Source organism: Leucoraja erinacea, chromosome 25 (genome assembly GCF_028641065.1).
Source record: "Leucoraja erinacea ecotype New England chromosome 25, Leri_hhj_1, whole genome shotgun sequence".
Lineage (NCBI taxonomy): Eukaryota > Metazoa > Chordata > Chondrichthyes > Rajiformes > Rajidae > Leucoraja > Leucoraja erinaceus.
The window spans coordinates 15265953-15291806 of NC_073401.1; the positions used below are offsets into that span (position 1 = coordinate 15265953).

The 25854-nt window shown below is 45.7% G+C and overlaps 1 protein-coding gene across 1 annotated transcript in view; it reads right to left on the reverse strand.

Moving 5' to 3' along the window:
• The window catches only part of LOC129709446 (E3 ubiquitin-protein ligase DTX1-like), a 172712-nt gene that overhangs the window by 83367 nt on the left and 63491 nt on the right, over positions 1 to 25854 (reverse strand). Inside the window, exon 2 of the mRNA XM_055655850.1 lies at positions 10540 to 11221. Coding sequence (XP_055511825.1) covers positions 10540 to 11221 — 682 coding nt within the window. The remainder of the gene's footprint in view (positions 1 to 10539; positions 11222 to 25854) is intronic.

Sequence of the window (25854 nt, forward strand, 5' to 3'; positions counted from 1 at the left end):
GTCCTCGATCATAGCTTTTGTGTTCAGTCAATGGAAAAGCAATAGGGAACAAGATGCTTATTTCCAAGTATGAAAATGGCCATAACCTTTTTAATACTGAAGATATGAAAGTGAATTAGGTGTCAAATTAAACTTCTTTTTATGCTTTATCTGATGGGATAAATTACAGACTTGATTTTTTAAATCTCAAAATGTTGTAACATTGCTAACATATGGTGTACATATAGCTGCTAAATTTGTATAAGATGATTATAAGCAGTTGAATAAGGGGTGGGAATGAATAAGCTTTGGCTTCTTCCTGCTCCTTTTTCGGACACATACAATTTCATTTATTTATAGATATTGTTTATGACACTATAAATATTCTTGTTTTGTTTTTTGTACGCTGTTTCACACTTGCTTTTTATTCTTTTATTCTGTTCGAAATAAAGAATTAATTAAAAAAAAAAAACATTTTCATAATTAGGAGTTAACCCCTTTTTGCCTCTTATCCAGCTGTGCCAAAAGTATTTGTAGTGAATAGTTTCAGGGTATTGTACTTGCCATTTCCATTCAACAAGCTAATGTAATGGAACAGGAGAATAATTTTTTGGTCGGCCTGAAACTTGGTCTCCCAGCAGAGTGAGATGTCCGTCGGGGAATGTTGCCGATTGGCCCGCTCCAGGCTGCAGGAGGACGTGCTGTGGGGCGCACTGAAGCTCGCTGCAGCCAACGCCAAGGCTCTGTGGGGGAGGACCACAGTCTGGGGTCCTTCCAAAGCTGGACTTTGAGGAGCAGAGTCCGGTGGGAACATCCCTCAAACAAGGAAAGGGATATCACCCCAGGTGCTGTCTGTACGGTATTTGTACGTTCTCCCTGCGGCCGAGTGGGTTTTGCCCACATTCCAAAGACGTGAAGTTACTAGTTTTATTGGCCTCGGCAAATGGTCCCTCATGTGTAGGATAGAACATTCCTACATACATGTACGTCAGATAAATGGTGGGCGTGGAGCCAGTGGGTTGAAGGGCGTGCTTCCGTGCTCCATCTTCCAATCCATCAGCCAATATGAATTAAAATACCAATGATCTGCACAAGTTTTATTGTTTGTAAGGCATGGTTTAAAATATTGGAGCAAAAACAAGCTTGTGCTCACCTAATCAAAAGTCCATAAAGTGGAACTCCTACCTAGTTAATTAATGAGGTACTCAATATTTAGTTCAGATGACCTTTATAAGAATGTAACCCTGGTACTGCTGTGAAATCCAACTGGTGTCAGTGATATTTATCTTCTCTTTTCACATCTAGAAACTGTCCAGTTTCAAAGTTACGGAACATTTATTCACAGCAAAACTTGGTCATTGATTTTACAAAAATCGATGATAAACATTTAGTTGTGCAAACATTGTATTTAATGTCTGGCTGGCAGAGTCAGTAGAAAGAGATGCAGCATTCTACAAGTGGTACACTATCGAGTTAATGAAAGAAGATCTGGGTCACTGCTTAATGATATGATGAAATCTGGCTCCTTTAGTTGCAGCTACTCCACTACCCTCTGACCCTGGTTAAGATGCAATATGCGGGATCTCAATTACACCCAAAATGTGCAGGTTCATGGCCCCGAATGGGAGATTTTGTGGACAAGGGCTGGAGGACACAAGGAACTGCAGATGCTGGAAACTTGAGAAAAGCACAAAGTGCCGGAGGAGCTCGGCGGGTCAGGCAGCATCTGTGAAGGGAATGAATAGGCAACGTTTCTTGTCGACTTCCTTCAGGCTGCTGACGCAAGGGGGAAGAAAGCTGGAAAATAGAGGTGGGGGTGGGACAAAGTGATAGGTGGAGACACAAAGAACTGCAGATACTGGTTTACAACAAAGGACACAAAGTGCAGGAGTAACTCAGCAGGTCAGGCAGCATCTCTGGAAAATCTGGAGGGTCTGAAGAGAGATCCCAACCTGAAACATCCCCTACCCATGTTCTCCCGAGATGTTCCTGACCCGTTGAGTTACTCCAGAGTTACTTTGTCTCCTTGTGAGTGAAAGGTGGATACAGGTGAAGGGTGGGGGTGATTGGCAGATGGGTGGAGATATTGACAGAGGCAGATATTTACAGACATCATTGACAGATATTGAGGGGGAACCTCATTGAAACTTACCGAATAGTGAATGGCCTGGATAGAGTGGATGTGGAGAGGATGTTTGCACTAGGGGGAGAGTCTAGGACCAGAGGCCATGGCCTCAGAAAACAAGGGCAAAAGGAGATGAGGATGAATTTCTTTAGTCAGAGGGTGGTGAATCTGTGGAATTCTTTGCCATAAAAGCCTGTGGAGGCCGTCAATGGATATTTTTAAGACAGAGATTGACAGATTCTTGATTAGTAAAGGGTGTCAGGGGTTATGGGGAGAATGGGGTTGAGAGGGAGAGATAGATCAGCCTTGATTGAATGGCGGATCAGACTTGATGGGCCCAATGGCCTAATTCTGCTCCCTTAACGTATGAACATGAACAAAGGCTGGAAGTGAAAAGGAGCCAAGTGTCAGATATGGAGTGAAGGGGAATGAAATGTTAAATCAGAGGGAGGGATATGCAAAGGGCATTATCCTCGACTACTCTTGTCAAAAAGCCATCCATTTCAGACCCAAGAACAGGCCTTATGAGTTTCTCCCTGTACCTCCTCAGAGTGGAATAATCCTCAATTAAAACGGTTCGATTAGTTGATTAGGAATGAACTTCAGACGTTGGTTTACACCGGATAGACACAAAATGCTGGAGTAACTCAGCGGATCAGGCAGCATCTCTAGAGACAAGTAATCCGCCTTGGCCTAAGTGATCTCCCATTTGCCAAATATTTTAACACCCCTTCTCATTTCCATACTGACATTTCTGCCCTAGGCAGCCTCCACTGTCACACGCAAATTGGAGGAAAAGCACCTCATGTTTCTTTTGGGCAACTTAAAACCCAGCGGTATGAATATTGATTTCCCCAATTTGAAGTAACCATTGTATTCCTTCTCCCCGTGTCCTCCCCCACCCTAATTGTACTACTAGTTACACTATTCGCATCTCTTCGTTATAATCTCCCCCACAGCCAACAATGGACCATTGTGGGCTCTGCCTTCCCCGGGTCATCAGTACAGCCTCTGATTTGCTGTACCTTTTCATACCTCTAGTTTCCTGCTCCCCCGGCTCTCAGCCTGAAGAAGGGTCTCGACCCAAAATGTCACCTGTTTCCTTTTCTCCAGAGATGCTACTGACTCGCTGAGTTACTCCCACACTTTGTGTGTCTATCTTTGATTAATTGAACTGCATTGTATATGTACTCATGCTCATAAAAACAGTTCAGCCATGAAAATGGAGTGCAGTGCTGCCAAATTGCGCACTGGGATCTGTGCGGCTCCATGTAAAATGAAACAAATAAACCTTTCATTAAGTAGAATGCTGCATCACCAATTATCTTATGCAAATATTAACAATGCCTAATTGCATTAAATATCACTATGTTGGAATAAAATGTTATCAATGAAATGCAATATTGCTATAATAAATGACACTATGAATTGAATATAGAGACAAATCAATAGCATCAATATTAGGTAGACAAAAGTGCTGGAGAAACTCAGCGGGTGCAGCAGCATCTATGGAGCGAAGGAAATAGGTAACGTTTCGGGCTGAAACCCTTCTCCAGACTTCTTCTACCTTGGTTTGGTCTCAGTATATAGACGATGAAATGCTCTTGTTTTGGAGGAAGCAACATGACCTTTAAAGTCGTGATTTGCCAGCAGATATAATGTCCATTTTTTTTTGTCCATCTCTGCAGTATTTATCTCAACTTTTGCCCATTTGTTTTATGAAATGAAACCCAGGAGATAGTCAGGTAGGGGGAAGCAGGGAATCCGGGCCATTGTTCCATTTTGTTTTGGTAATGTGACCTAATTTATAATGTTTTATTTTTAATTGGGGTCTGCTGTATATTGTGTTTTTAACATGTGCGAGCAAAGAACAACGTCAAATTCCTTGTATGTACACATACTTGGCCAATAAAGTGTTATTATAATTCTGATTTTATCTGGATTGGCTTATTTAGTTCAGAGATAGAGCATAGAAACAGGCCCTTCGGCCCACCGAGTCCATACTGACCACCTGTTCAGTTGATGCTGGTTAACACACAAAAGGACACAAAGTGCTGGAGTAACTCAGTGATGTTATCCCACCTTCCCACCCACTCTCTACACAGTTATTTTCTTAACAGAGGCCGATTAACCTGCAAACCTGCACATCTTTGGGATGTGAGAGGAAACCCACGCGGTCACAGAGAGAATATACAAACTCCACACAGACAGCATCCGAGGTCAGGATCAAAGTTATTCACCTTGATTTCCCCTTTCCATTTATCACTTATTTGCAGCAGTTTTCTCTGGCAATTATTCTGCTGTGATATAGTGTGGCCTTGAGCAAGGAAAGGACAAGAGCTATCACCTGTTAAGTATGAAATCTATTGTTGATAACGGCCAGAATTTGAGAGGGATTATTATTGGATTCCAAATGATTTGTTTTTCCCAATGTTATAGAGATCATAAATTATGCTGTTAGTTCTTGAGGATTTATTGCTGGTGCTTTATCAGCAGAAAGCCCCAGACCAAAACACACAGGAATATTCAGATCAAACTGATCTTTGTGCTTACATTTTGGGTAGGAAATCCCCATGGATAATAAAATAAACAAAATCCTAAATGCAGGTGTTGCTAAAACTGATAATCCACAACGTGGGATGCTGTGGTTGACAATATAGGGCAGCACAGTGACGCATCGATAGACCGCTGCCTTACAGCGCCAGAGTCCAGGGTTCCATCCTGACTACAGGTGCTGTCTGCACAGAGTGTTTGCATGTACTCCCCACGACCATGCGGGTTTTCTCCTGTTGTGCCGGTTTCCTCCCACATCCCAAAGATGTGCAGATTTTTGTAGGTTAATTGACATGCCGTGATATCATAAACGTCGCCTATCCATGTTCTCTAGAGATGTTGCCTGATTCATTCAGTTACTCCAGAACTTCTGTCTACGTTTTTTGTAAAAAACAAACAAAATCTGCTGTTCCTTGTATGTGACTATCTTTGGAGGTGGAAGATTGCAACCTTCACGTGGTCCCCCCTGTTTCGACGAATGCAATCAACCTGGCGTGCACAATCAAATAAGATCAAATAGAACATGTTGTCCTGCAACTTTAGGCTGTGCACGTCATACGCCAGAAGAAGAAGACCATCTTTGGATATTCCGACCATTCATTAGACCCGAGGCAGTCTTTGAGACATGACAAACACTCACAAAAGATTATAAAATCAGAAACATACACTCGATTCTCTTTTGGTTTATTTTAGTTACAGCACGGGAATAAGGCCTTGGGCCCATCAAGTACGCACCAACCATTGATCACCTACTCACACTAGTTCTATGTTGCAGGGCTCGAAATAAGAGGTTGCCCGGGTGCCATTGACCACTCAAAGTGCAGCCGGGCAACCTAAAAGCCGACTCATTTTGCCCGGCTTGGCAATCAAATACTGGTTTATACCGATAGACACAAAAAACTGGAGTAACTCCGCGGGTCAGGCAGCAGCTCTGGAGAAAAGGAACGTGACGTTTCGTGTCGGCGGCTGTATTCGTCTAGTATCTTTGATTATGGGGCAAAGTCACTAGGTGCGTGGTGGCGAAGGGTCGAAGGGAATGACGGGCTCTGAACAGTGGCAACAGCGGCAGCAATTGCGGCTACACCGCCACCTTCTCCCGCACCCCGCCTGGCGAAAGGAACCTCTCTCTCTCCCTCCTCCCGGCCTCGGCGTGCGGGAACGGTTGTGAAAGCGCCGTTGGCGGATTTGCAAGCAGTGCCGGTTATCAGGGCGATAACGGCCAAAGATCTTATAGCGGAGCTATATAAGACCTTTGATAGCGGCCGCAAATCCGCCAACGGTGCTTTCACAACCCCTCCCGCACGCCGAGGCCGGGAGGAGGGAGGAGAGGGAGGGGGAGGCGGAGGCCTCCTTCCGCCGTCTGAAGCAGCTGCACGTCAGATCCTATAGCTACAGGATCTTTGAGCTGCACCGCTCGGCCCCGCACCTTCCTGTCGGCTGGCGGAGGAGGGAGGCGGCGGCGTGGAGGCGGCGGCACTTTGGCGTTGGACAGAGTCAGCCAAGGCAGCGGGGCGATGTTGTCCCAGGAGCGCTGACCTTCCACCCCACCCTCTCTCTCTCTCTCTCTCTCTTGTACCCCTCTTATTCTGGGCCACTTCCCCTCCATCCCGCACTGATCCCGATTCCCTCCTCCTCTATTCAGTCCTCACTGAATCCCATGTCCTCCCCTCCCCAACTACCCCCCCCAATCTATTCATCACCCTACCCACCTTGCATTGATTCTCCTGCCACCCTTCCCCCCCCCCCCCCCCCCCCCCCCCGATTCCCTCCTCCCCCAATTCATCCTCACTGAATCCCATGTCCTCCCCCCCCCCCCTGTACTGACCTCCCATTCCCCCCTATTCATCACCCTACCCCCCCTTGCATTGATTCCCATTCATCCGTAATGACCCATCCTCCATTCCCCCTGCCCAATCCCCCCCCCATCCATCCTGTAGTGATCCCCCCATTCATCCCCTTTCCCCTCATGCATCCTGTAGTGATTTCCCCCTGCACAGACCCGATCCATCCTGTCCTGACCCCCCACCCCCCAATTCATCCTGTACTGATCCCCCCCATTCATCCTGTGCTGACCCCCCCATTCAAGAAGAATGGGAGGAACAGTTTGAAGAAGGGTCCCCGACCCGAAACGTTGCATATTTCCTTAGCTCCATAGATGCTGCCTCACCCGCTGATTTCTCCAGCATTTTTGTCTATCACCATTCATCCTGTACTGATCCCCCCATTCATCCTGTACTGATCCCCCCCCCCATCCTTCCCGTACTGAACCCCCCATTCAACCTGCACAGACCCCTCACAATTTTACATACTCCAACCAACACGTACTAATTCACCTGCCTCAATCCATCCATTCCGCACCGATTGATTTCTCAAACCCCCCCCCGCCATCTATCCACCCCACACTGATTCACACACCCCCTGACCCTATTGTGCTTCATGGTCTTCAGAGCGAACATTGACTATGTTTGATAACGGAATGCAATCAAATGTGTTTAATTCCCAATGTTATTATTTGTTTTGACACCTTTAAACATATTACCAAAAGAACATTTGCTGCAGTTATGCCCTTTGGCCATCTCTTGTCAGTTAGTGTAATGTTTAACCTGTCAGATGGGTATAGTCGGTTTTAACAGCTATTATCATAAAATGCCTTTAGAAATTTCCTTGCAACCTGTATATTTTGTTGTGAATAAATTATGTGGGAAGCGAGAGTGTTTCTGTGCCAATAGCAATAACGACCCATGCTATGGCCATGTCATGGTAATTTTCGGTCCTTCACAGAAAACATGCTTGCATTAATTGCAATATGTAAAAAGAGTTGAGATACTGTATTATAATCTTGATTGGTGAATATGTTTAGTTTGTGACTTAATTTGAAGCAGAAATAATATGTGAATGTAGACAAAAGTGCTGGAGAAACTCAGCGGATACGGCAGCATCTATGGAGCGAAGGAAATGGGCAACGTTTCGGGCCGAAACTCTTCTTCAGACTGATGGGTTTCGGCCTGAAACGTTGCCTATTTCCTTTGCTCCATAGATGCTGCTGCACCTGCTGAGTTTCTCCAGCACTTTTGTCTACCTTCGATTTTCCAGCACCTGCAGTTCCTTCTTGAACATAATATGTGAACGCTTCATTGAGCATAATTCCAACTGGTAACTACACACTTCATCCAAGCACATTAGCACACGCTTCATGCAAACCGTCTTAAATGACCACCTAAAATGTCATTTGGCAACCTAAAAAGCTGTCAAGGTTGCCCGGCTGGCAACAGGGAAAAAAAGTTAAGCGAGAGCCCTGTGTTGTCCCACTTTCCCATCTACTCCCTCCCTACACATTAGGGGCAATTTACAGAGGGCCAATTAACGTACAAACCCACACGTCTTTGGAGTGTTGGAGGAAACCAGAGCATCCGGTGGAAATCCATGGGGTCACAGGGAAAACGTGGAGACTCCACACAGACAGTGCCCGAGGTCAGGATCAAACCTGGGTCTCTGACGCTGCGAGGTAGCAGCTCTACCCGCTGTGCCGCTATGCCACCCGCCCGATGAACATTCCACCAGGGACTGATACACTGAAAGCTTTACACCCCTCATAAGCAGCCAAAACAATGACCTCAGTCATACAGGTGAAAGCAAAGGATTAATGCGAGGACATGTGTAAAGCCTTTAGTTTTAGCGATACAACGTGGAAACAGGATCTTCAGTCCACTGATTCTATGTCTACACTAGTTCTATCCAACGCACTAGGGACAATTTACAGAAGCCAATTAATCTTCGAACCCGCATATCTTTGTAATGTGGGAGGAAAACAGAGCACCCGGAGAAAACCCACTTGGGAACATGCAAACTCTGCAGAGACAGCACCCGAGATCAGGTTTGAACTCGGGTCTCTGGCACTGTGAGGTAGCAACCCTACCGCTGCGTTACCATGCCACCCACAATAGGAAACCCTGCATTTGGATGCATGTTTCGTTCAGACCGTAAGGTCTGAATGACAATAAAGGATCTATCTATCTATCTATGACCCTTTGCTACAGACAAAAGCCAATAAATGAGCCTTATCTCCTTGAATCTGCTGGGCCAGTTGAAACTCATTAGCCCCTGCCGTTTAATCTCAATCTACCGATTTGTTGACCTGCCAGTGTGGCCCATTCAAGTGCTTTGTGAACAGTTTGACTGATTACATCTGTGTTTCATCCAATGTATCAGACTGCAGCTTTCTTTTCTCCCGGCTCCTTTGGTTTTCAATTATATGGAACTTTAGTTTTAGGTTCTGCAAAGCCAACCATCCATGGAACTGAACGCGGAAAATAGAATATAGAACAGTCCAGCACAACAGACCCTACAGCCCACAATATATGTGCCGAACATGATGTCAAGACCACAGCACAGTGGCACAGGGGTGCAGTTGCTGCCCCATGTTTAATTGTGACTACGGGCGCTGTCTGTGTGGAGTTTGCATGTTCTCCCTGTGACCACGTGAGTTTCCTCCGGGTACTCCCACATTCCAAAGGTTAATTAGCCTTTGTAAATTGCCCCTAGTGTGTAGGGAGTGGATGGAAACTTTTGGCCCAGCAAGAGCATGCTGACCATTAATCACCTTTCACACTAGTTCTACGTTATCTCACTTTCTCACCCATGAATACGATTGAGCAATGAAATTCTCGATTCCAGAGAGATTCTCATAAATGATCAATTCCTTATCCCCCCCAAAGGAACAGGCAGCGGGAGAGCGCGCACACAGACCCGGAGAAGCGCGCCAAATCCAGCCCAACCCCGCTCCAACTCCAGAGGGTCGCGCTCCCCGACGTGCTGGGGGTCGCCACCGGCCACCAGCCAACCCCACCCCCGGCGCTGCTGAAACCTGAACACTGGCCATCAACGGGGATACACACAAAGTGCTGCAGCAACTCAGCTGCCCCCTCCCCACGCCGGCTGCAAGCCCCAGACAGGGACGGGATACCCGGGAGGGGACGGCCCAGCAGCAACTCAACAGTGCCCACAGCGCCGGAGAACCGGGCCCAACCACGGGCCAGCACGATCTCGTTCACTCACCAAAGCATAAAGCAATAAAAACGACAAAATAATCTGAGCTTTTAACAAAATTTTAACATAACTAATTCATAGTTTGAAAGCAGTATTTTCTTACCTAGAAGAATCAATGCTGGAAAAAAATGAATAAATTAAGTTGTATATGTACACAGCTCCACTGCTTTCCAGCAAAGTTAATGCATAGTGACCTTTGACCTGGGCATGCGTGGTTGGAATACTAAACTCGCTTATTTAAGCTTCTCATAAAACTCAATCTACGCCTCTCATAATTCTGCGTGTAATATTGCAAATGCCACCCAACCAAAGTCCTACAGAGCTCCAACACATCTTCCTGACACTTGAACTCAGTTCCCCAACCAAAGAAGCACCACTGTACCCCTTCTGTACCACTATATCTACTTGTTCATGGTCAGGAGGAAGGGTCACTGTGGTTATTCTCGGGGGAAGGGTGGGATGGTGTTAAAACCACAGCAGCGAACGGCACCAGGTTTGGTCAGTCAATGAGGATCGTAGACATGAAGCACAACAATCCACACAGAGCTACGTTCGAAGGGCTGGATTTGATAGGACCATAAGTGCCTGTGCCAGAGATTCACATTCACAAGAACATCATTGAATTGATTAGCAGATCGGGTCATAAGCAGCCACAACAATAAACTCATAAACCAACGTGAAAGCAATGAACTAATATACGAGCACGTGGTGTAAAATGGTTTCAATGTGCTCAATTTCAGGGAGTTAAAGACTTAAAAGCAATACATATTGGTTTGCTATTTTCACTCATGACTCAACGGGACCATTGTGAGGATACTTTGTGTATTTGAGCTTACCCAGGGGGGATGGAGGCTCTGGTGCTGACGACAGCAGATCGTTGGGTCCCGGGTCTGTTCAGGTTGTTCTGGCCGGGGATGGGAGTGGTGGTGGTGGTGCTCTGGCTCTGCGAGATAGGTGAGAGTTGGGTGGTGGTGGTGGGCGAGCGGGCCTGCTCGGGGTTGGGGGCTATGGTGCCCGCACTGCTCATCGCTGACCACAAGGCGGGGCCGTTGTAGGAGTTGCTTTGTCGCACGGTCAGTGTGCCGTTGGCTGCCGCGTAGACCTTGCGCCGTTGGGATTCCAGGATGGCGTTGGAGGCTGCCCTGGTGCTGTTGACCAGGACGCATTGTTGGCAGCTGCACGGTTGCCCCGACTGCGTGCCGATGGGCCAGGACTGAGATTTGGGGATGGAGCCCATAGTCAAGGGGTAGGCCAAGTCCATACGCCTCCTCAGTCGTCGCTTACGTTGTGTCTGTCTGTTCATCTGGCACATGCTATTGAAGTCAATAATATAACAGAAGCCCAGAGAGGTCAAGTCCAACCACGGATGTTGCTTCTCGTACGCATTTTGGATGGTTATGCAAATATCCATGTCGTACGGAGTCCAGGAACAACTGTCGTTTTCCCATTCCCAAACTACGCCTTTCCCCGGAGCTGAAGAAGGGTCGTAAAAATTCCTTCTAACTGGGCGCATGGTTCCTGAAACAAAACACAGGAAAATAACAGAGTTTACTCAATAGCAGACAAAAGACACAGCAGGTGCTTCTTGTTTAAATATCCACACAGGCAGAGAAATAATCACGTTCATAACACATAGGAGCAGAATTAGGCCATTCGGCCCATCATGTCCAGTCCGCCATTCAACATGGCTGATCTATCTTTACCTCTCACCCCATTCTCCTGCCTTCAACACGCGAATTAGACATGCTAACTAACCAAAAATCTGTAGATCTCTGCCTTAAAAATACCCAAATGACTTAGCATCCACAGCCATTTGTGGCAATGAGTTCCACAGATTCACCATTCACTGAATAAAGAAATTCCTCCTCATCTCCTTACTAAAAGTATGTCCCTTTATTCTGAGGCTATGCCTTCTGGTCTTAGTCCCTCCCACAAGGGGAAACATTCTCCCCACATCCACTCTATCCAGGCCTGTCACGATTTGGTATATTTCAAAGAGGTCCCCCCCTTCATCCTTGAGTACAGGCCCAGTGCCGTCAAACGCTCATCAGATGTTATCCCAATCATTCCTGGGATCATTCTCGTAAACCTTCTCTCAATCCTGTCCAACTCCAGCACATCCCTCCTCGGATATGGAGCCCAAACTGCTCATATTTAATGATGATGAAATACTCCTGCTTTAGTGCAAGTGAAGCTAGTTAACAAATCTATGCATTAAAGTCTGAGTAAAACACAAAGTGCTGGAGGAACTCGGCGGGTCAGGCGGCATCTGTGGAGGGAAATGGACACTTGATATTTCGGGTCAGGACTCTTCTTCAGATGGATTAGAGTAGCCGGAAAAGAGGTTGAGACAACATCTGGCAAGTGATAGGTGGATAGACACAAAATGCTGGATAACTCAATGTGTGAGGCAGAATAACCCGTGTCAGGACACAAAGTGCTGGAGTAACACAGTGGGACAGTTTGAAGAAGGGTCCCGAGCTGAACCATCACCCATCCTTTTTATCCAGAGATGCTGCCTGACCTGCTGCGTTACTCCAGCACTATACATTTTTTTTGTACAGTAGCGTCTGCACCTTCTTGTATCTGGAGACTACAAATCCACAAGTCTTTGGGACGTGGGAGAAAACCGGAGCAGCCGAAGGAAACCCATGAGGCCACACGGAGAATATGCAAACTCCACACAGACAGCCCTGAGGTCAGGACTGAACCCGGGTCTCTAGTGTGTGAGGCAACAGCTCTACCTGCTGCACCACTCAAGATGCCCTTTGCGTCCTTCATTTGTTCCTCTCGTGTATGTCCCCCAATCATACTTGATTGTCGGACATGTCCCAAAGGTGGGAATATTGTACATCCCAAACACTTCCTGCTCTACCTCACCTCTGCAATTAGACTGGAAATGGACAGGCTCCCATCCACAAACAGGTTGTGGATTCTTAAAAATTACAGGATTACTGGTGCACCACTGACTTTCCGGCAACTGTTTGTCCCGACCCTTCTTCAACCGCCCCCCCCCCAGCTAGGCCAGGTGAGGCGATCGATCTCGACCTCATCGAGACTTCCGCGCTGATCGGCGGGTCGAACTTGCGCCCTACGGCGGGGGCTCTGGAACTCCGGCCTGGCCTGAGCCGGCAGATCCGTCCCCATAGCCAACTTCCATTGCCGACATTGTGGGCCGGTATCTCAGCCCCCACCCCATCTGATCTATTATACTACATATCAGTTCGATTCATTGCTCATCCCTCTCAAAAATAAACATCCAGTCGCACAAGAGCAATCTCAAAATAAGCTATAAAATAATCAACTGTGCAAAATCTAAACTTCTTTTAGTTTTGCATCAGCATATCTTTCTCTTCCCCTGAAGTTCAGGAACCATGAATAATATTTCCGCACTTGATGGACTTGAGCATAAAAGTGAAATTTGGATTCAAAGTCCAACAAAATGCAAGGTGTCGTATTGGACCTGATGATGCCAGAGAGAGTAGAGAGCAGAGATCTGGGTTGTTTGTTTTTTAAAATTTAATCACGAACTAAGATATAAAAGAAAGTGAGAGGTAAAATCTGACTTTGCAGAACTGTAAAAAAGGCAACGCATTTAATCTCTCTCCAAGATAAATGAAAGTCATGGGAGTTACAAAACCGCCTTTAACTTCACTAATGCATTTTGCACATACAATGTGGAGTTCTGCCACAATATCGAGTGGATCTTATTTAACTAAACATACTGCTGGAAAGATGCACCTGGAAATGATCCTCTTAAACTATTATTCTTTTAAAAGATGTATCCAGAGGAAAATGTACTCATTTTGTAATACAAAGTCTATGCTCTTGACATTTGAGGGATCCTATTCACTTATCTTTTTCTTTGCTTATATACTCACTCTCCCTTCCTTCAAACATAGGAAGGTATGGAAGAGAAGCATGGGTGGCACGGTGGCACAGCTGTAGAGTGGCTGCCTTACAAACTCCAGAGACCAGTGTTCCATCCTGACTACCTACATATGGAGTTTGCACGTTCTTCCCTGTGACCGCGTGGGTTTTCCTGAGTGCGACAGTTTCCTCCCACACTCCAAAGAAATGTAGGTATGTATGTTAATTGGCTTGGTAAAGATTGTAAATTGTCCCTAGTGTGTAGGATAGTGCTAGTGCACGGGGATAGCTGGTTGCCACGGGCTGGGTGAGCTGAAGGATCTGTTTCTGAGCTGTATCCCTGAAACTATACGAAAAGAAGCAGGCCCTCCAGCTCACTATGTCCATGCCGAACAGAATGCCAGTATCCTCTGCCTGCACGTGATCCATATCCCTCCATTCCTTACATATTCATACAACCAAGTCAAACTCCAAGTACAATAGGTGGAGCAAAGGGGAAGATACAGAGTGCAGAATATAGTTCACAGCATTGTAGCGCACCAGTGCTGTAGACAATGTCCATTGCCCACTCACATTTGCCCACTCACCCAGCCTATCCAAGTCACCTTGCAGTCTCCTAGCATCCTCCTCACAGCTAACACTGCCCCCCAGCTTAGTGTCATCTGCAAACTTGGAGATATTGCCTTCAATTCCCTCATCCAGATCATTAATATATATTGTAAATAGCTGGGGTCCCAGCACTGAGCCTTGCGGTACCCCACTAGTCACTGCCCCCCATTGTGAAATGGACCCGTTTACTCCTACTCTTTGCTTCCTGTTTGCCAGCCAGTTCTCTATCCACATCAATACTGAACCCCCAATGCCGTGTGCTTTAAGTTTGTATACTAATCTCTTATGTGGGACCTTGTCGAAAGCCTTCTGATCCAGATACACCACATCCACTGGTTCTCCCCTATCCACGCTACTAGTAACATCCTCAAAAAATTCTATAAGATTCGTCAGACATGATTTACCTTTTGTAAATCCATGCAGACTTTGTCCAATGATTTCACCACTTTCCAAATGTGCTGCCATCCCATCTTTAATAACTGACTCTAGCAGTTTCCCCACTACCGATGTTAGACTAACTGGTCTGTAATTCCCCGTTTTCTCTCTCCCTCCCTTCTTAAAAAGTGGGGTTACGTTTGCTACCCGCCAATCCTCAGGAACTACTCCAGAATCTAAAGAGTTTTGAAAGATTATTACTAATGCATCCACTATTTCTGGAGCTACTTCCTTAAGTACTCTGGGATGCAGCCTATCTGGCCCTGGAGATTTATCAGCCTTTAATCCATTCAATTTATCCAACTCCACTTCCTGATTAACCTGGATTTCACTCAATTCCTCCAACTCCTTTGACCCGCGGTCCCCTGCTATTTCCGGCAGATTATTTATGTCTTCCTTAGTGAAGACGGAACCAAAGTAGTTATTCAATTGGACCGCCATATCCTTGTTCCCCATGATTGACTCACCTGTTTCTGACTGCAAGGGACCTACATTTGTTTTAACTAAACTCTTTCTTTTCACATATCTATAAAAACTTTTGCAGTCAGTTTTTATGTTACCCTGCCAGTTTTCTTTCATATTCTATTTTTCCTTTCCTAATTAAGGCCTTTGTCCTCCTCTGCTGGTCTCTGAATTTCTCCCAGTCCTCTGGTAGGCTGCTTTTTCTGGCTAATTTGTACGCATCATCCTTCGCTTTGATACTATCCCTGATTTCCCTTGTTATCCACGGATGCACTACCTTCCCTGATTTATTCTTTTGCCAAACTGGGATGAACAATTTTTGTAGTTCATCCATGCAGTCTTTAAATATCTTCCATTGCATATCCACCGTCAACCCTTTTAAAATTAATTGCCAGTCAATCTTGGCCAATTCGCGTCTCATACCCTCAAAGTTACCTTTCTTTAAGTTCAGAACCATTGTTTCTGAATTAACGATGTCACTCTCCATCCTAATTATGGTCACTCTTGCCCAAGGGGACACGTACAACAAGACTGCTAACTAACCCTTCCTCATTACTCAATACCCAGTCTAAAATAGCCTGCTCTCTCGTTGGTTCCTCTACATGTTGATTTAGATAACTATCCCGCATACATTCCAAGAAATCCTCTTCCTCAGCACCCCTGCCAATTTGATTCATCCAATCTATATGTAGATTGAAGTCACCCATTATAACTGTTTTGCCTTTGTCGCACACATTTCTAATTTCCTGTTTGATACCATCTCCTACTTCACTACTACTGTTAGGTGGCCTGTACACAACACCCAACAACATTTTCTGCCCCTTAGTGTTTTGCAGTTCTACCCATACCGATTCCACATCCTCCAAACTAATGTCCTTCCTTTCCATTGCGTTAATCTCCTCTCTAACCAGCAACGCTACCCCACCTCCTTTTCCTTTCTCTCTATCCCTCCTGAATATTGAATATCCCTGGATGTTCAGCTCCCAGCCTTGGTCACCCTGGAGCCATGTCTCCGTGATCCAAACTATATCATAATCATTAATGGCTATCTGCACGTTCAACTAATCCACCTTAGTACGAATACTCCTTGCATTGAGACACAAAGCCTTCAGGCTTGTTTTTACAACGCTCTTACCCCTTATACAATTATGTTGAAAAGTGGCCCTTTTTGATTTTTGCCCTGGTTTTGTCTGCCTGCCACTTTTACTTTTCACCTTGCTACCTATTGCTTCTACCCTCATTTTACACCCCCCTGCCTCTCTGCTCTTGTACCCATCTCCCTGCCACATTAGTTTAAATCCTCCCCTACACGAGGATCGAACCCGCGGTGGGATAGGTACCGTAGTTGAACTGTAATTATGTTTTGTTAAAATGGATTAGTTGATCAAGTGCAAGACCAAGTCCTTGATAGTGTCCTCTGTGATGTTCAAAGGAAAGACTCTCAACTCTTGAAGATCAAGAGGACAAGATCAAGTCCTATTTTAGGCCAACATAAACATTACAATTCATCAGTGTTTTTTGACTGAAACTAGACTGGGGGGAAGCTTAGAACGAGCGATTTACACCACCACCTTTTAAACATAATCATAATTTATTAGCCAAATACGTTTTGCAAAATACGAGGAATTTGGTTTGCCATCGTCATACCAAAAAAGCAACAAGACACACAACTACATAACAATTTGACATAAACATCCACCACAGCAGCTCCTCCACATTCCCCCACTGTGATGGAAGGCAATAAAGTCTTATCTCCTTTCCTCCCGCGGTCGGTGGGGGGGGGGGGGGGGGGGGGGTCGAACCATCCGCAGCCGACGATCGAGCTTCAGTGGCAAGAAAAAAACAAACTTGCCACGCACATCTTCTTGAAACTTTGCTCACCTCACCTTAAGGCTTCTAGATTCAGGGACAGTTTCTTCCCAGCTGTTATCAAGCAACTGAACCATCCTATCAACAACTAGAGAGCGGTCCTGAGCTATTATCTATCTCACTGGAGTCGCTCGGACTATTTTCATTCGGACTTTATCTTGCACTAAATGCTATTCCCTTTACGACACATCTGTACACTGTGGACGGTTCCATTGTAATCATGTACAGTCTTTCCCCTTACTGCTCAGCACGTAACAAGAGCTTTGCACTTTACCTCAGTACACATGACAATAAACTAAACTATGCCCTCTAATCTTCATAAAACTAATACTTAATTAAAAGTATATTTTCTAACAGTACGAAGGTAATCAGACTGGTGTGATTATGTGAGTACAACTAGCTATTTACTTGTACAAGGAGTGAGTGGCAGGTACTGGAGTGTGATAAAGGCATCTGAACTGAAGCTCAGTGGATTTGTTAACCAGTGTCAGCCCTTTGGCACAGTGTGTTGGTGAATTAACATGCTGTGGCATCCTGAGGCCAGTGATTAAGTTGTGGGAATGTTTGATCTGCCGCCAGGCATGGCCCACATGAGCTGACTGTCAGTCCGAAGGATGAGCAGATATAACTGATAGAGTGCGTCTCTGTAATTAGTGTCATTGTGGCTCACTTGGAAGCACTCCAGATTCCGGCTCAGAAGATTGTGAAGTCCAGTCCGATCCCTGCATGCAATCCATCCCGGCCTTGACTGTATCTTAGTGACAAGGAGCTGCAGATGCTAGTTTACCAAGAAAAGTTACAAAGTGCTGGAGTAACTCAGCGGGTCAGGCAGCATCCCTGGAGAACATGGATAGGTGATGTTTCAGATCAAAACCCTTCTTCAGAGTGAGGGGGGAGGAGTAGACATACCTTGAGGAGATTTCACAGAAAAATGTAGAAACAAGGAACTGCAGATGCTGGTATACCATGCAATGTTACAAAGCGATGGAGTAACTCAGTGAGGCAGGCAGCATCTCTGGAGAACGTTTCGGGTCGGGACCCTTCTTAAGTCCCTGAAAAAGGGGCTTGACCAGAAACGCCACCTATCAATGTTAAACAAAGATGCTGCCTGACACGCTGAGTTACTCCAGCATTTTGTGTCTTTCCTTGACTGGATTGTATTGGGCTATTATTGACACAGGTAGCAAAATACAGTGGAAAACCTTGTATTGAGTGCTGTCTCAGCACTAGTGACACGGATTTATTCCTGACCTCGGAAGCTGCCTGTACAGAGTATGTACGTTCTCCCTGTGACCGATTGGGATTACTTTGGGTGCGCCGGTTTCCTCCCACATTCCATGGGCGTGCAGGTTTGTAGGTTAATTGTAGGTGTACGAGTGATCAGTGGTCAGCGCAGACACGGTGGGTCAGAGAGCCCGTTTCCACACCGTTTCTCTAAACTAAACTAGGCAAATCATACCATACATAAGTACAATCAAATCATACGCAAGTACAATAGGTATATAAGTACAAAGAGGCATATAAACAGAGGGTAATGTTATATTTACAGACAGGAAGCAGATTTAAAAAAGTGCAAGGGCTCGGAGATCAGGATTACACCCTAAACTTATGACAAGACCATTGAGTAGTTAGATAACCACGAGGAGGAAACTGTACTGCTATCTGCTGGTACGTACTTCCAAGTTTGTGCATCTTCTGCCCAATGAGAGAAGGGAATAGATGGCACGACTTGGGTGTAGTCTTTTCAATGAGATACCAATCTTCTCTCAGATGGTGTTTAACGATCATTGGACTCTGTTTACGTTAAACTTTAGAGATACAGCACGGAAACAGGCCGTTCAGCCCACCGTGTCCACGTCAACCAGTGATCACCCTAGCACTATCCTATATACTCGGGACAATTTTACAATTTACCAAAGCCAATTATCTTACAAACCTGCACGTCTTTGGAGAGTGGGAGGAAACAGAAGCACCCGGAGAAAACCCACGGGGTCACAGGGAGAGCGTACAGACTCCGTACAGACAGCACCCGTAGTCACGATCTAGCCCGGGTCTAGTACTGTGAGGCAGCAATTTATCACTGCACCACCAATCCGACCAAAGTTCTTGGTTCTTGGTTTCTTGGTCCTCCAAAATATTCCAAATGGAATTTAAACTGGAGGTGGTGAAGGGAGGGCTTAAGCCAGAAAGGGTTATTGGGAAGAAAGAGCTACTTTAAATTTAGTTGCATCTGGTTGGGTAACGATAGTTGGGTGGAGATTATTCCATGCTTTAATTGTGCGGGGGAAGAACGAATTGCTGTACACATCTGTCTTTGTAGCTGGGATCACAAATTGGATTGAATGCCCTCGTCTGCTCCTAATTGGTTTGGGTTTGGTGTAGGTCTTGTAGTCTATGTCGATCTGACCATTTAACATTTTGTAAAAACAGGTCAAACGGTGAGCTTCACGTCTGTCTTGGAGAGGGTCCCACCCCAGAGAATTCAGAAGTTTGGTGACACTCGCTTCTCTCTCACATAGGTGTTAGTAACAAATCGAGCTGCCTGTCTTTGGACACGTTCGATGGAAGAAATGTTTTTATTTGTGTATGGGTCCCATGCTGCAACTGCGTAGTCCAAATGAGGTCTAACGAGGGTGAAGTATAGCTTCTCCTTGACAGAAGTTGAACAATGATGAAAGTTGCGCCTGAGAAAGTTTAGGACACCTGTTACTTTCACCGTTGCATGATGCGTCTGACCATTCCGACGCAGATCATTCTGCAATTTGATGCCAAGATACTTGGTTTGTTTGGATTCTTCAAGGGTGGCACTAAGTATATTGTAAGATGTTTCGCCTGGATTCCTCTTTCTGGTGACACGCATAGTTTCACATTTGGAAGGGTTGAACTGCATGCCCCATTGTTGTGACCACTCAACCATAGTATCGAGATCCTTTTGAAGAGCATCTTCATTATCAGCTGACTTAATTGGACGGTACAGCAAACAATCATCAGCGAAAAGTTGATGAAGACCAGAGTTTTCTCCAGACCGGGATCTCGACTTGGATTCCTAGTCATGGATATTGTTGATGGGTTTAGTTTAGTTTAGAAATTAGCTTCCAGATACAGCATGGAAACAGACCTTTCGGCCCACTGAGTCCACGCCGACCATCGATCACCCGTTCACACTAGTTGTATGTTATCTCACTTTCTCGTTCACTCCTTACACACTAGAGGCAATTTACAGAGACCAATTAACCCACATGTCTTTGAGATGTGTGAGGAAACCGGCGCACCTGGAGGAACGCCACGCGATCACAGGGAGAACGTGCAAACTCCACACAGACGGCACCCGAGGTCAGGATCGAACCAGGGTCTCCGGCACTGTGCGGCAACAGCACTACCAGCTGCGTCACTGCACACCAGTTATTCCACAACCGTGTATCTATTAATGTAAAGCAGCACCTGCAGTTCATTGTGTCTACCTTCCTCTCCTGATGCTTTAACTCCCTCAGGAACTTATTTTATTGGCTGTGAGTCGCCACGGGTTACGAGTACACAATGCTTTTTATCAAATAAACTTAGCGGGCGATGGGAATGAGCTCATCTCACTGCGTCCGGAGCAGAGTTGGAACACTTTCCATTTCTGCCATCATCACCCTTGTTTGGCTTGGCCCATCACACAGCGAATGTTCTGTACAGCTGTGAAGTGCAATGTTTCAAGTGTCAACTTGAAGACAACAGGATGTGCCTTTCCGTGTTCAAGAGACAGTGGGAAACAAACTCGCAGATCCTGTTTTGACAGTTTAACGGCAGGCTGTGTGAATCCACTGGCTGCATCTGCATACAGTCATTGGTTTAGTTTAGTTTAAAGATACAATGCGGAAACATGTCCTACGATCCCCGCACGCTTGCACTAACTACACAAACTGGGGGCAATTTACAGTTATACCAAGCCAATTAATCTGTACATCTTTGGAGTGTGGGAGGAAACTGGAGCACCCAGAGAAAACCCACAGGTCACAGGGAGAATGTACAAACTCCGTACAGACAAGCACCCGTAGTCAGGATCAAACCCAGGTCACTGGAGCTCCACCGCTGCGCCACCATGCCGTCCTTCCTTCCTTTAAACATAGAACAGCACAGAACAGAGGTAGTGGTGGCGGATCCAACAGTGGCGTTTAAGGGGCTATTAGACAGTCACATTGATATGCAGGGAATGTAGGAATATGGATCACATGCAGGCAGATGAGGTTAGTTCATCGTGCCGTCATGTTTGGCACAGACATGGTGGGCCGAAGGGCCTGTTCCTTTGCTGCACTGTTTTATGTTTTATGTTCCACATCACCATATCCCTTGATCCATTATCCAACAAAAGGCTATCAAGTAGTGGTTTGAAAGCTCCAAATGACATTTTTATTAAATTCAATTATTTCAACATGTGTGAGATAATTCGCACCAGATTATTTTCCAGCTCAATTATTCTGGTCCACACTTTGCGATTATGCATCTGATCTGAGTGGTGAGTCTGATACGACAGTCCGGAGCAAAGTACTCTTGCAGCTGTATAAATCTCAACGATAGGCAAAAGACTAATTCTTCTAACAGAACATGCATACAGCCACAGACATCTATTAATGAGCATATCTATTATTCCAAGGACAGACACAAAGCGCTGGAGTAACTCAGCGGGTCAGGCAGCATCTCTGGAGAGAAGAAATGGGTGACGTTTCGGGTCGGGACCCTCTACAGACTGAGAGTCCGGGAAGAAGGAAACTAAAGATATGGAAGGGTTAGGTGTGAGAACGACAGATAAAAGCAGACGATGATCGAAGAAAATGTAAAATGGTTCATTGTTGGGGAAGTTGACAACGAGGCATACAAACAGTAAAATTAATCAAGAGGACATTGCAACTAAACAAAAAACTAGGGTGGGGGAGGGATGGAGAGAGAGAGAAAACAAGGGTTAGTGAAGTTAGAGAAATCACATTCATACCGCTGGGTTGTAAGTTGCACAAGCGAAATAGTATCTCTGAAGAATATTAATAGGTGACGTTTCGGGCAGGGACCATATTCAGTAACTATTTCTCCCCTCCCCCTCCCATTCCTTCCTCTAGCTTCACAATTCACAACTCTTCAATTCTTTTGTCTCATACCTTCTCTTTTCATTTCTGGCCTTTGTCCAACCATCTGCCTGTCAAAAAACCCTTCCTCACCCGTTACCTGTGTAGGAAGGAACTGCAGATACTGGAGATAGACACAAAATGCTGGAGTAACTCAGCAGGTCACGCAGCATCTCTGGAAACAAGATCCTGACATCTGGTACTGTCTGTGTGGAGTTTGCACATTCTCCCTGTGACAGCGTGGGTTTCTTCTGGATGCCCTGGTTTCCAACCACATCCCAGAGACGTGCGGGCTTGTAGTTTAAATGGACTCTGTGAAATTCCCCCAAGTGTGTAGCGTGTGGATGAGAAAGTGGGATAACATCGAACTAATGTGAGCGGGTGATCGATGGTGGGCATGGGCTCGATGGGCCGAAGGGCTTGTTTCCATGCTGTTTCTCTACCCCAAACATTATCTGAAATGTAGTTTACATCCTGCATTTGAAATTCCACGAACGTATCCAGGGAGGAAAGATCAGGAAGCTTCCAGATCACAGAAACTTGTTACTGAATATTCTGTACGCATTTTTCAGTGTGCCATTGCCAAACTTGAACTATTTCTCTGTAACTGTAACACTACAATGCTGTAACATTATATTCTGCAGCCTGGAGTTTTTCTCTTTGCACTGCATGGTGTACTTGTGTATAGCTTGATTGTACTCATGTACGGTGTGATTTAACTGGATAGCACGCAAACAAAAGCTTTTCACTGTGCCTCTACACATGACAATAATAGACCAATACCATTTCCTTTTGTTCTCACGTCCTTAGTGCCGACACTGAGCTGCACATCTCGACGGGAAATATTCCTCCCCTCATGCAACTTGATAACGGCAAGTGGCTACACTTTCAGCACTTGGGAAATGGAGCTGCCAGCTTTCTCTTTAACTGTGAACCGTGAATGGAGAGGAGATGTGATGGACTAGTCATCACTTGGCCCATCAGCAATCCACAGCTCATGCAATAGATCAGCGCAGATAGAGAACAGGGAGATTCAGTCGATGAGAGGACACGCCAATCTCTTCATCGAGCCTGCTTTGTTGCTGGCAGCTCATCGTTTCTCCTGTTTAGAAGCTACTCTCATCAAATGTCAATATCCTTATGGAAATTGAACAATTAAGAGTCGTGATTTTTTTGATTGAATTGATTGACTGAAAGATACAGCATGGACACAGGCCCTTTGGCCCACCGTGTCCACGCCGACCATCAATCACCCGTTCACACTTGTTCTATCTTTTCCACTTTCTCATCCACTTTCCACACACTCAGTGCTATTTACAGAAGCGAACCTGCTCTTCTTTGGGATGTGGGGGGGAAACGGAGCACCCGGTGCAAACCAACTTCAACCCTGTGTCTCACACCTTCTGTCTTTTTATCTCTGGCCTTTGTTCGTCAATCTGCCTGCCCCAGTATCCACCTATTACCGGCCAAGCTTTGTCCTGGTGTTCAAGAAGGAACTGCAGATGCTGGAAAATCGAACGTACACAAAAATGCTGGAGAAACGCAGCGGGTGCAGCAGCATCTATGGAACGAAGGAAATAGGCAACGTTTCAGGCCGAAACCCTTCTTCAGACATTTATCCTGTCCTTTCTTCCAGCATTCCTTCCTCCCCCTCTCTCCACCCCCGATAATCAGCCCGAAGAAGGGTCCCGACCCAAAATGTCACCTATCCAGGTTATTCAGGGATGCTGCCTGACCTGCTGAATTACTCCACCAACTCTGTTATAATTTTGGAGAGCTTTTCTCTTCATGTGTTTAATAACATTATTATTACGCAGCAGCTAATATTAATCTCCTGCGAGCTTGTTCCTGCCTCCATTCCCAATCCACAGAGTGACGACAGCCCTTCAAGTCAAGACTGGCAAGTTTGTAAAGCAATCTATCTCAGTAGATTTTAAATACATAACTTCTTGTTATCGGCCAAGAATAACAATGCCGTTTGGTCGGATGACAGTGTAAATCAGCAAATGGGTTTTAGCACTGTTGAGATCACGGAGCAAATCGGTTTATGTTCCATTTGCAGCAGTTCGTTCACAACCCGTGGAAATCACATGTTCGACTTGGCATGACAAGAGAAGACGAACGCCTCCCGGGGCACACGGCAATGACTGGCCCAATTCATTTCTTCACTCAGCTGGTATTGGATTACTCGCCCGAGGAACATGCAGCATTCTTCCCAACCACAACAAGAAACTTGCTTCATATACTTACATCACAGTGCTGGGTCTGCTTTGCTATCTGAATCTCAATCAAACGACAGAAACATTTAGACTTTACTTGGAGGCACAGCATGGAAACAGGCCCTTTGGCCCATCGAGTCCTCGCTGGCCAGCGATCACCCCGCACACTAACACCATCCTACACAGCGGGGACAATTACAATTTTTTTTACCAAACCCAATTAACCTATAAACCTGTACGTCTTTGGAGTGCGGGAGGAAATCGGAGCACCCGGAGCCAACCCACGCAGTCACAGGGAGAAAGTACAAACTCCATACAGACGGCACCTGCAGTCAGGATCGAACCTGGGTCTCTGCGCTGTAAGGCAGCAACTCTGCCACTGTGCCACACAAACACAAGAAACTTGCTTCATGTACTTGCACTACAGTGCCTTGCTATCTGAATTGTAATCAAATAGTAGAGACTTTGACACAGTTATTAATTTAGCACATTGCAGACATTAAAATTGATAAAGTTTCAAATTTCCATCACTCTTTACATGTTTGAAGAAGAATCCCGACCCATAATATTGCCCGTATAAATGGTCCCAACCCCGAAATGTTGCCTGCCAATGTCCTCCAGAAATGTTGCCTGACCCTCTGCAGCACTTTGTGTTTTACTCAAGATTTTCAACTCGTAAGGAACAGGCCCTTCAGCTCAACGTCAGCTCAGGCCGACCAAGTTGCCCACCTACCAAAGTCCCACCTGCCCACATTTGGCCCAGACCCCTCTATACCTATCCTATCCATGTACCTGTCCAACAGTTGTTATAGTTACTACTTCAACACCTCCTCTGGCAGCTCATTCCATACCCATCACGTTCTGTGTGAAACGGCTGTCTCTCAGGCTTCCATTAAATAAATGGTATGGGTACTGTATCCGACTGACAAATAGTTGTGTTGATTGTTATCGGTGACAAATAGTTGTTGTTAATTTGTACTGATTGTGGTCTGTTGATGAGGAAGTCGAGGAACCAGTTGCAGAGGGATGAGCGGAGACCCAGGTCCCTGAGGGGATGATAATGTTGAAGTCAGCTGTCGTCAACGAACAATAGCCTGACATGCGTGTTTTTACTGTCCAAGTGATCCAGTCCAGGATGGAGAGGCAGCGAGATCGCAGCCAGCTCAGGTGGCAACACTGAAGACCATTGGAGATCTAATGCAAACTTCAGACTGCCATGCACCTCAAAGTCACAAGACCATATGTTACCTGTAATCACCACTCTAGAGTGACAATCAACCTTTACTTCCTTAAATGTGAAGTAATGTTTTTTTTGGAATTAATTCCTGGCTCCTAGGATATGAATTAAACAAATGTATAAATTTAGGGTGGCCCAGTGGTGCAGTGGTAGAGTTGCTGCCTCACAGCGCCAGAGACACGGGTTCGATCCTGACTACTGGTGCTGTCTATAGGATGTTTGTATGTTCTCCCTGTGACCGCGTGGGTTTCTTCCGGGTGCTCCGGCTTCCTTCCACACTCTGAAGATGTTCAGGTTTGTAGGGTAATTGGATTCTGGAAATTGTTTATAAATTCAAAAGTTCTAGGAGCA